The 11642-nt window shown below is 40.7% G+C and overlaps 1 protein-coding gene across 3 annotated transcripts; it reads left to right on the top strand.

Annotated features, from left to right (window-relative positions):
* The first annotated feature begins 554 nt into the window (after positions 1–554).
* selenok (selenoprotein K) lies at positions 555–11406 on the top strand. 3 transcript variants are annotated; one of them, XM_060835168.1, is made up of 4 exons: positions 555–587; positions 7839–7929; positions 8048–8134; positions 11313–11406. In XM_060835168.1, the coding sequence occupies exons 1-4, from the start codon at positions 569–571 to the stop codon at positions 11404–11406; spliced, it is 291 nt and encodes a 96-aa protein (XP_060691151.1). In that variant the 5' UTR covers positions 555–568. The 3 variants fall into 3 exon arrangements, with proteins under 3 accessions (XP_060691151.1, XP_060691150.1, XP_060691149.1); XM_060835167.1 differs by lacking the exon at positions 555–587 and adding an exon at positions 615–669 and having other exon boundaries at positions 11313–11397; XM_060835166.1 differs by lacking the exon at positions 555–587 and adding an exon at positions 618–669.
* The last annotated feature ends 236 nt before the right edge of the window (positions 11407–11642 follow it).

Here is an 11642-nt window from a genome sequence, read left to right as displayed (position 1 = left end):
TATGTACCGAAGTGGGAATGATGGTGAAGGTACTTTTTGCAATGTTGATGCTGGACAAGTGCCACTTGATAACACTGTCCAAAACATTGATGATTAACAAAAGGTGGATGGGATGGAAATTTGACAGATTGGAATTGTCACACTTGTTGCGGATTGGACATACCTAAGAAATTTTCCATTTTAACAGATATGTCACAGTTCTAACTATATTATATTATTTTGACTAAGGACAGAGCAAATTTTAGAGCAAAGGTCTTCAGCACAGCGGTTTCCTTCTCTCCAGGATCACTTATGTTAATATTAAATAACTCTGGTCCACGTTACACCTAGGCTTTCAACTGCAAATCTATACTGGATACTACCCATTTAAATTCATAAAACTTACACAAGCTGCTCTTTTGCGTGGTGATGGGCTCATATTAATGAGAAGCTGAGAGTTTGGGAAAATATATTTTGGAAATTCACTGGTATCAACATGTCAGTTGACGGTTGTGGAACCGCTCTGCGCTCGATCCTCTGACCGGAAGAAACCGGCCGTAAGGCGGAAACGGAAATAGATTATGACAAAATGGTGTACGTGTCCAACGGTGAGAAAGTAGCGGCGCCGGTTAGGGGGTTTTAAAACTGCATTTTGATGACGTTGGGGAATGTATCTGGCGGACGGCAATAGTGAGTGAGTGTATTTAAACTGAGCGAGTGTTCTCTCTCCCTGCTCCCGAGGGTGAGATGGACCCGCTCTCCCACCCCTCAATCCTCGCAGTCCCCCAGTGTCAGGTGTAACCTGATGGAGGAGGGAGAGTGCCGCTGCCGCTCACATCACCGCCGCTATTAATGATAGGATGTGCCCGCACTGATCAAACTGAACTGTTGTGTGTGTGTGGGTTAAACCGGGCTGCGTAAGAGAAAGGGGAGCGTGCATTAAATAAATGTGTGTAGTGACTGATGTACGTCATCAACTGGCAAACTTTTGATATCCAGCAACAACAGTCAGTGGAAATATTTGATTAGGTTGAACGAAAGACCATGCCGGCCGCGATGCATAACGTTTTTGGACATCCGTGTAGCGGTTGTGGAACCACTCTATGCTCGATCCTCTGACCGGAAGAAACCGGTGCAGCAATCAGTTCACCTCCCGTTTAATGCTTGGTCTTTAACAAAAGGCCTGGTTTTATTCACGTCCAGGTGGGGTGGGTGATAAGTAAAGGTGCATGTCGAGGCTTGATGAGATTTTGATTCCTGGGCATGTTTAAATATCCAGGACTCTTGCCAGAGGTGTTCAGAATCACCTGCCTATCCCATTCCTGTGGGAATGATACAATACTGTGTTAGATGATCAAAGAATCCAGAAATAATCAGAGTATGATGTTTGAGGCAAGGGTGAGATAGGGAAGATGTAAGCATACTTGTATGTAAAAAGCTAAATCTTGTCCTTCAGGCTTCAGTGCTTCTTGTTACAGCCTGTTGAAGCCATAGTAATCATCTGTAATTTAAATGCCAGATGAGAGTTTAAACTCTAAATGTTTTAAACAATGTACCTTTCAGTTGATGCTGCACTGCAGACGCAGGTAGAGATTATCAGGGTGAATCTTTGCAGGGATTGTCCACTGTAATTTCAACAAATGAGTTGTAGATGTTCTAGAAAACAATATCTATGCCAGTTTTCATGGAGCTTTCATTACTCCAAACATGACTTCAGTCCATAGCTGTTTTTGACCCTTGCAGTAGTATTGGTCACTTTGTGCAAAATACAATTAATCTGTGGTGTCTTAACTATTTATGTTGAGCTAGTTTTGTTTTCTAGAAACACACAATTTATTGTTGGCTATTTTACCTCATCTAATAGCTTTATCAGCTGAATTCCTTAAACTAATTGGTGAGATAACAATTGAGTCAAAAATCCATGTTTGTTTTTTTTGTATTTTCACTTGACAGCATGTTAAATATTTAATTCACATGTTCATCTCTGAGTTTGTCTGCTAAAAAATAAATGAAAAAACATCCAGCTTGGATGGGATACTTAACATATTTTGTATTTACCTTCACGCCAGTTGAGAGTCATACATTAGGTTTACCCCTCTCGTACTGCTGAAGGTTAAATTCAGCTACTGATTTAATGCATCTTTGTTTATTACATAGTGGTGGTCTGGGATTTTTTGCTGTTTTGAAAATTTGCATTCTTTGATTTTTTTTTCATTTTTCATGTGAATACTTCAATGATCTGATTCAGCTGCATTTTGGGAAAGCAAATTTTAGCAGGACTTATCCACTTAATGGTAAGATCCTAGAGAGTGTTGCTGAACAAAGAAACCTTGGAGTGCAAGTTCATAGCTCCTTGAAAGTGAAGTCGCAGGTAGATTGGATAGTGAAGAAGGCGTTTGGTATGCTTTCCTTTAATTGGTCAAAGTATTGAGTACAGGAGTTGGGAGATCATGTGTGGCTGTACAGGACATTGATTAGGCTACTGTTGGAATATTGCGTGCAATTCTGGTCTCCTTCCAATTGGAAAGGTATTGCGAAACTTGAAAGGGTTCAGAAAAGATTTACAAGGTTGTTGCCAGGGTTGGAGGATTTGAGCTATGGGGAGAGGTTAAGAGGTTGGGGCTGTTTTCCCTGGAGCGTCAGAGGCTGAGGGGTGACCTTTATAGAGGTTTACAAAATTGAGGGGATGGACAGGATAAATAGACATGATTTGGAGATGTTGGTGTTGGACTGGGGTGTGCAAAGTTAAAAATCACACAACACCAGGTTATAGTCCAACAGGTTTAATTGGAAACACGAGTTCAGAGCGCTGCTCCTTCATCAGGTGACAGTGGACACAATTCGAAGGCACAGAATTTATAGCAAAAATTTACAGTGTGAGGTAACTGAAATTATACATAGACAAGGTATTTTTTCAGTTGAGTCTTTCATCTGTTCAAATACCATGATAGTTTCACTTTCATGTGTAAATCACAAAACCTTTTTTGTGTAAAAGTTGCATTCTCAGGTTAGCTGTAACAAAGGGTGTTAGCTGGACAATATGTTGGAGGTGTTAGCCCCCTGTGTTCTCAGTCTATGCCATGATTGGATTAATTCTAATCTAAAAAGTGAGATAAGAGTTTTACATGAATTCATGCAGTTTTTGAGCAAAGTGCAATATAACTTTGCAAGTACAAATTTACCCCACAAAATATGTGTGCATGTGGGTCTGGGTGTGTGTGTGTCTGTCTGTCTGTCTGGGTTGGGGGTTGAGTGTGTGTGTGTGTAGTGAGTGTAGAGTGTCTTAAGTCTGTGAGGGAGTGCATGAGTGCGTGTCTGGGGTGGGGGGTTGTGAATGTCAGAAAGAGTGTATATGTGTGTGTGTAGTGAGTGTAGAGTGCTCGGAGTCTCTGAGAGGATCCGCTCAGACTTAGACCACTCTACACTCATGCACACACACATACACTCTCTCTTTAACATTCACAACCCCCCCACCCGAGACACGCGTGCACACTCACACATGTATTCCCTCTCAGTCTTAAGATACTCTACACTCATTTTTCTCTCTCTCTCGACAGAAAAAGACCCACATGCGAACACATTTTGTGGGGTGAATTTGTACTTGCAAAGTTACATTGTACTTTGCTCAAACTGCATGAATTCATGTAAAAATCTGTTATCTCACTTTTTAGATTAGAATCTAAACAGATAGAGAACACTGGGCTAACACCCTTTGTTACAGCTAACCTGAGAATGCAACTTTTTTTAAAAAAGTGAAACTATCATGGTATTTGAACAGATGAAAGACTCAACAGACAATCAAGGTATTTTTCAAATGTATAATTTCAGTTACCTCGCACCATAAATTTTTGCTATAAATTCTGTGCCTTAGAATTGTGTCTTCCACTATCACCTGATGAAGGAGCGGCACTCTGAAAGCTGGTGTGCTTCCAATTAAACCTGTTGGACTATAACCAACAGAACCTCCGGCTCTGAGGTTCCGAAGGGAAACGGGGAGAGGAGAAGAGCGCTAGTTATAGGAGACTCTATAGTTAGAGGGACAGACAGGCGGTTCTGTGGACATGAGCGAGACACTCAGTTAGTTTGTTCCCTCTCGGGTGCCAGGGTCCGAGACGTCTTGGACAGTGCCTTCAGAATCCTTAAGGGGGAGGGTGTGCAGCCAGAAGTCGTGGTGCACATTGGCACCAACGACATAGGTAGGAAGAGGGGTGGGAGGTCATTCAGGAGTTCAGGTAGTTAGGCTGGAAGCTAAAAGCTAGGACGGACAGAGTCATCATCTCTGGGTTGTTGCTTGTTCCACATGACACTGAGGCAAGGAATAGGGAGAGAGTGTAGTTGAACACGTGGCTGCAAGGATGGTGTAGGAGGGAGGGCTTCAGGTATTTGGACAATTGGACTGCATTCTGGGGAAGGCGGGACCTGTACAAGCAGGACGGGTTGCACCTGGACCAGAAGGGCACCAATATCCTGGGAGGTAGGTTTCCTAGCACTCTCTTCGGGGGGGTGGGGGGCGGCGGGGTTTAAACTAATTTGGCAGGTGGATGGAATCCAGACTTGTAGTCCAGCAAGTAGGTTAGCTGTTTTTTCAGGATGTCCAAGAATGTAGGGAGGCTGTGGAGAAGGTAGCACTGACAGGGAATACTTGCACAAAGAGATGGGCTCAAGTGTGTATACTTCAACGCAAGGAGTATCAGAAATAAGGTGGGTGAACTTAAGGTGTGGATTGGTGCTTGGGACTACAATGTTGTGGCCATCACGGAAACATGGATAGAAGAGGGACAGGAATGGTTGTTGGAGGTTCCTTGTTACAGATGTTTCAGTAAAATTAAGGAGGGTGGTAAAAAAGGACGGGGTGTGGCGTTACTAATTAGAAATGGTATAATGGCTGCAGAAAGGCAGTTCGAGGGGGATCTGCCTTTGGAGGTAGTATGGGCTGAAGTCAGAAATAGGAAAGGAGCAGTCACCTTGTTGGGTGTTTTCCTATAGGCCCCCCAATAGGAGCAGAGATTTGGAGAAACAGATTGGGAAACAGATTTTGGAAAGGTGCAGAAGCCACAGGGTAGTAGTCATGGGTGATTTCAACTTCCCAAATATTGATTGGAAGCTCTTTAGATCAAGTAGATTGGACGGGGCAGTATTAAACGGAGAGTATTAAACGGACTGGTAAGCTAGAGGAGATACTTGTTAGGAAGGAAGATGTGTTGGGCATTTTGAAAAACTTGAGGATAGTCGAGTCCCCCGGGCCTGACGGGATTTATCCTAGAATTATATGGGAAGCAAGAGAGGAAATTGCAGAACCGTTGGCAATGATCTTTTCATCTTCACTGTCAATGGGGGTGTTGCCAGGGGACTGGAGAGTGGCAAATGTTGTACCCCTGTTCAAAAAAGGGAATAGGGATAACCCTGGGAATTACAGGCAAGTTAGTCTTTCTTCAGTGGTAGGCAAAGTATTGGAAAGGGTCCTGAGGGATAGGATTTATGAGTATCTGGAAAGATACTGCTTGATTAGGGACAGCCAGCACGAATTTGTGAGTGGTAGGTCTTGGCCTTACAAGTCTTAGTGAATTCTTTGAAGAGGTGACCAAGCATGTGGATGAGGGTAGAGCAGTGGATGTAGTGTACCTGGATTTTAGTAAGGCATTTGATAAGGTTCCCCACAGTAGGCTTATGCGGAAAGTCAGGAGGCATGGGATAGCGGGAAGTTTGGCCAGTTGGATAGAAAACTGGCTAACCAGTCAAAGTCAGAGAATGGTGATAGCTGGTAAATATTCAGCCTGGAGCCCAGTTACAAGTGGAGCTCAGCAGGGATCAGTTCTGGGTCCTCTGCTGTTTGTAATTTTTATTAATGACTTGGAAGAGGGAGTCGAAGGGTGGGTCAGTAAATTTGCAGACAATACGAAGATTGGTGAAGTTGTGGATAGTGAGGAGGGCTGTTGTTGGCTGCAAATGGATTTAGATATGATGCAGAGCTGGGCTGAGAAGTGGCAGATGGAGTTCAACCCTGTCAAGTGTGAGGTTGTCCATTTTGGATGGACAAATAAGAATGCGGAATACAGGGTTAACGGTAGGGTTCTTAATAAGGTGGAGGAGCAGAGGGATCTTGGGGTCTATGTTCATAGATCTTTGAAAGTTGCCACTCAGGTGGATAGAGCTTGTAAGAAGGCCTATGGTATATTAGCGTTCATTAGCAGAGGGATTGAATTCAAGAGTCGTGAGGTGATGTTGCAGCTGTATAGGACCTTGGTAAGGCCACATTTGGATTACTGTGTGCAGTTCTGGTCGCCTTACTTTAGGAAAGATGTGGAAGCTTCGGAGAGGGTGCAGAGGATGTTGTCTGGAATGGAGAATAGATCGTACGAGGATAGGTTGAGAGTGCTAGGCCTTTTTTCATTGGAAAGGCGAAGGATGAGGGGTGACTTGATAGAGGTTTATAAGATGATCAGGTGAATAGATAGACAGTCAAAGACTTTTTCCCTGGGTACAACAGTGTGTTACAAGGGGACATAAATTTAAGGTGAAGGGTGGAAGGGGAAAGGGGGATGTCAGGGGTAGGTTCTTTACCCAGAGAGTGGTGGGGGCATGGAATGCGCTGCCTGTGGGAGTGGCAGAGTCAGAATCACTGGTGACCTTTAAGCGGCAATTGGATAGGTACATGGATAAGTGCTTAAGCTAGGACAAATGTTCGGCACAACATTGTGGGCCTAAGGGCCTGTTCTGTGCTGTATTGTTCTATGTTCTATAACGTAGTGTTGTGATTTTTAACAAGGATAAATAGGCAGTCTTTTCCCTGGGGTCAGGAAGTCCAGAACTACAGGGCATAGGTTTAGGGTGAGAGGGGAAAGATATAAAAGGGACCCAAGGAGCAATTGTTTCACACAGCGGGTGGTACATGTATGAAATGTGCTGCCAGAGGAAGTGGTGGAGGCTGGTACAGTTGCAACATTTAAAAGGTATCTGGATGGGTATATGAATAGGAAGGATTAGTGGTGCTGGAAGGGTTTGGAGGGATATGGGCCAGGTGCTGGCAGGTGGGACTGGATTGGGTTGGGATATCTGGTCAGCATGGACGGGTTGGACCAAAGGGTCTGTCTCCATGCTGTACATCTCTATGACTCTGTTCATTTGTGCTTTATAAACAAAGATTTGGATTAAGGATTTTTCTATAATCTTCCAAAAGTTTAAATTATCTTACATAAAAAAGTTTGAACAGAAAGTATGCAACTGCATTGGAAAAGTATCTTTGTGATTGGCACTTTTTTGTTTGCTTTTATACATCTGCCTTAAATGGGGTGGGGGGTCTACCACCTTCCAATATGCTTATGTAGATATCTGGGGGACAGAATTTATTTTTCTCTCTAACAATCAAAAACAATGCTAATATGGATCACTAAACAGAAATGATATTCTAGCAAATATAGAATTCATCTTTGATCTGTAATGTCCCTTAACATTTAATCTTTTCGAGGGGACTCAGTGTTATCAGTGGACCCTACCTGGATGGAATATAGAACCTTTCCTAATCTAGTGGAAAGTTGTTTATTTGTCTACTTGCAAGAGATTTCCTAGGCACAGTGCTGGCTGTGATATTGCTTCTCTATGTCATTAATACTTGTTTACATGTCTATTGAACATATAAAAGATTGGATAAGGAAAGTTTAAGTATGATTTTCAACATTATATCCAATCATTCACATTGTAATGATACTGCATTCAAGGATTTGAGCTATTCATTGTAAACTCTGGGAGCTAAAGACCTGGGGCATCTAAATATTCATGTGTTGAAAATATATTTTTGTAATGCATTGTTGTGGACTGAGTAAAATACATAACACTATTCATTGTAATTTTTTTTAATATAGGGCAAGTAGTGGATAGCAGGAGTCAAGCACCATGGAGTTTGTCATCAATAATTCAGTTTTTCTGGGGAATAGTGGAGTTTATTTCTTTTTTGTAAGTTTCAACTTAACATTTTATGATCTAACTTCAGTGTACAAACAATTCTATTATTAAAACAGTATATGAACTACTATCTATTCTGATTTAGTAATCAGTTGTGTTCCATATTCAGCTTCAGAACATTGTTCAACCCAGCTGGAGCAGAATATAAAAGAACTGGAAGCCAGTCATCCTGGGGTAGACCCGACGATGGAAGAGGGTAATTTAATGTTAAAAGCAAGCAGATTTATTTTTCTTTCAGTAAAAATCATTTTTTAAATTGTTTTTTGAAGGTTCACTTCTTGTTTTAAGCATAATGCCATAGTAAGTAGAACAATGAATCATGTTTTTAGAATTTAAATTTAAGCCCTACAATCTGCATTGCCCATGGCTGTAATGATACGAATAGAAACAGACCTTTTTATGCATTTATTTTTTTCCTTCATGCAGCCTATGTTGTAAACTAAATTTAGAATTTTAATATTTCTGTCGACCAAATGTCCCAACAACTGGCTCACGATCAAACAGTGCAAACTGCAACAAACTGACTACTCTCTATATTTAGTGGAAACTGAGGACTTCAGATGCTGGAGATCAGAGTCTAGATTAGAATGGTGCTGGAAAAGCACAGCAGGCCAGGCAGCATCTGAGGAGCAGGAAAATCGACATTTCGGGTAAAAGCCTTCAAGGGCTTTTGCCCAAAACACTGATTTTCCTGTTCCTCAGATGCTGCCTGACCTGCTCTGCTTTTCCAGCACCATTCTAATCTAGACTCTGATCTCCAGCATCTACAATCCTCGCACCTGTCTACTCTCTATATTTGACCGGCTCATTCTTGTAAATCTTAAAACCATGTGTCCAATGTTAGGATCATTCCACAATTGCGCACACGTGCTAAGTAACCCTGATTGTGCTAATAATTACACTGTTTGCCTTGCAGTTATGATTCACTTATGGACACTAGAAACTACAGTATATTTGCATGTAGAGACGTATCCTTTCTAGAAATTAAATTGATGTATACACGCATTGTGTCTTTTATTGCAAATATCAAAGTTTTGCCAACCAGAGACTGGTCAGCCAACCAACACTTTTTTTTCTCATCTCATATAAATTGTTTCCTTTTGAGATTTGGTATTCTTGTGATTTTGTTTTGATAAATGCAAGTAGAAAAACTTCAGCCAAATATATTTCTTTTGGCAATACTCAACTATTTTTGTTCAGTATTTAAAACAAATGGATCAACACCTTTTGATTAAAAATGTTCAATATTTCCTACATTGGCACCTGTATCTCTTCAAAGACTAACTAGTTGGATGAAAAGTAATTAAGAAAATTGTTTTTAAAAATTTGAAATTACAGTCAACTGTAATTTTTCATGTACATGACTATTTGTAAGCTATTCTTGAAATACATCTGAAATATCAAAATAGATTGGATAATGTCACCATTAACATGCTGATCTAAAGTTGCTTTGACCTTGCATGAAGCTAATAATGAACATCTTTAAATGTGATTTTGACATGATAATATTTACTGATACCTAAACATTCTGGATTACAAAGCCTGTATATTACCTTGACAAGTTCTTGAACACGTTTAAGTAAATTCTATACAATGCACATTTTTTCCCATGTGAAACTTAGAAAATGTATGCTACATTCATAGAATATTAAAGAGGCTTGAATGATATCCAGCCACAAAAACATGTTGTGTACCTTTTTTGTAACTGCTCCAATTGCAAAGTTGGTAAATAAAGGGGGAGGGAGGAAGAGTTTTTGAAAGAATTGCAACTGAAAACTTCTACTCAATAAAGCTATAGATTTAGCAAGTTTGAGAAGATGTGTAGCTCAGATTGAGGTTCTGGACATGGGTCTGCTCACTGAGCTGGAAGGTTCATTTTCAGATGTTTCGTCACCATATTCAGCAACCTCTTCAGTGAGCCACTAGATGGAACGTTTGAAAATGAACCTTTTGGCTCAGTGAGCAAACCTACATCCATTTATAGATTTATTTGAAACTGTTAAGTACTGAAACATATTGAACATGGAAAGGGTAAAATAACAACTTAAGCAATTGGAAGAATTATACTTGTGTCTCATGACTTATGTTTTGTCACAATAGTAGAAAAATGGGAGAAGAATTGATTTCTAAGTGGGGGTGGTAAGATGACTCAGTGGTGAGAACTGCTGCCTCACAGTGCCACAGACCCAGGTTCAATTCCAGCCTCTAGCTTGTCTACATGGAGTTTGCAATGTTCTCCCCATGTTTGCATGAGTTTCCTAGGGTGTTCCAGTTTCTTCCCACAGTACAAAATGTGCAGGTTAGGTGGATTAGCTATGGGAAATGAAGGGTCTCAGAGGATAGGGTGGGTGCATGGAATGCTCTTCAGAGGGTTGGTGTGGTAGGCTTGCTTCCACACTGTCGGGGGGAAAAAAAGTGATCAGCTTTTTTGAGAAACCTAAAATAATTTTGTTTTACTATTTGTCTCATTTTGCCATTTTACATGTAGCAAATACAATAATGAATAATCATAAAATAAACTATAGAGAAGATTCCTTTTTTTTTTGGACCTATGGCATAGATTTCATGTTGATTTCGGTGAAAAATCTTTTGGAGCCCCAGTCAGAAAGACCAGGTTTTCAGTGGCAGTTTTCTTGATTGCCATTGGGGACAAGTAAAAGTGCTGCTGCAGTGAGAACAAAATTACATGGCATCAACAGTGACTTATTATTTCCTTAATCGTCAATACTTTTTCTATGTAAACTGGTCAGAGTATTGTGGCTTGTCAGCATATGCAATTCTCCTTGTCATCAAATCATTGAAAATTAGGTGGTACTGTCTAAAATTAATTCATGAAAGCAACAGTCTGAGATTCCTCTCTCACTGACTAATCAGTGTACTAGATTTTGTAGGGTGTTGAAAGAGTAGGCCCAGATGTTGTTTCCCCTAACCAGCAATCCAAAGCACAATGTATCATCTCAGGATAAGGGGATCAATCTTGTAGGATCATAAGAAATTTTTTGACTTGCATATTGTGAACCTTTGAAATTCTCGATTCCACAGGATTCTGGATGCTTAATTGTTGAACATACCTTTTTAAGGTTAGGATAGACAGATTTTGATGTTTCAGAATTGAGAGATATTGGGCAGAGAGAAAAGTGCATTAGTTAATACAATTGTGACTACTCTAGTGGATCAGGTATGATCTGCTCCTCCTTCAGTTGCTATATTATTTTCTGTTACAATGTAGACATCCCTTATAAATAATGGGAAAGCGGTTTGATTACCACCTTCCTTCTGACTGTATGTAACTTGTGTTCAATATGTTTAGGCTATGTGAATCCGGTTGTAACAATCTTAATTTAAATTCCTTGCAAACCTAATTTTTTTAACAGCCCTCCAGGAGTTCCACGGAGAAAGATGGGTCGAATAAACCATGGTGGAGGAGGTCCTCCACCACCTCCAATGTCTGGAGGATGAGGAAGGTAACGTGCCTGTTTCAAAACAGAAATATACTTATGAATAACGTAACAATGTTTGGTTATATTCCAACAGGTTTATTCAGAAGCACTAGCTTTGCTCCGAAAGCTTGTGCTTCTGAATAAACCTGTTGGACTATAACCTGGTGTTGTACAATTTTTAAACTTTGTCCACCCCAGTCCAATGCCAGCACCTCCAAATCATAACAGTACTTAGTGTGTGAAACAGTTTGTTGACTGGTTCAG

This window comes from Hemiscyllium ocellatum, chromosome 14 (genome assembly GCF_020745735.1).
Source record: "Hemiscyllium ocellatum isolate sHemOce1 chromosome 14, sHemOce1.pat.X.cur, whole genome shotgun sequence".
NCBI lineage: Eukaryota > Metazoa > Chordata > Chondrichthyes > Orectolobiformes > Hemiscylliidae > Hemiscyllium > Hemiscyllium ocellatum.
Note: the sequence above shows the minus strand (reverse complement) of the source record. Positions and strands in the feature narration are given on the sequence as shown.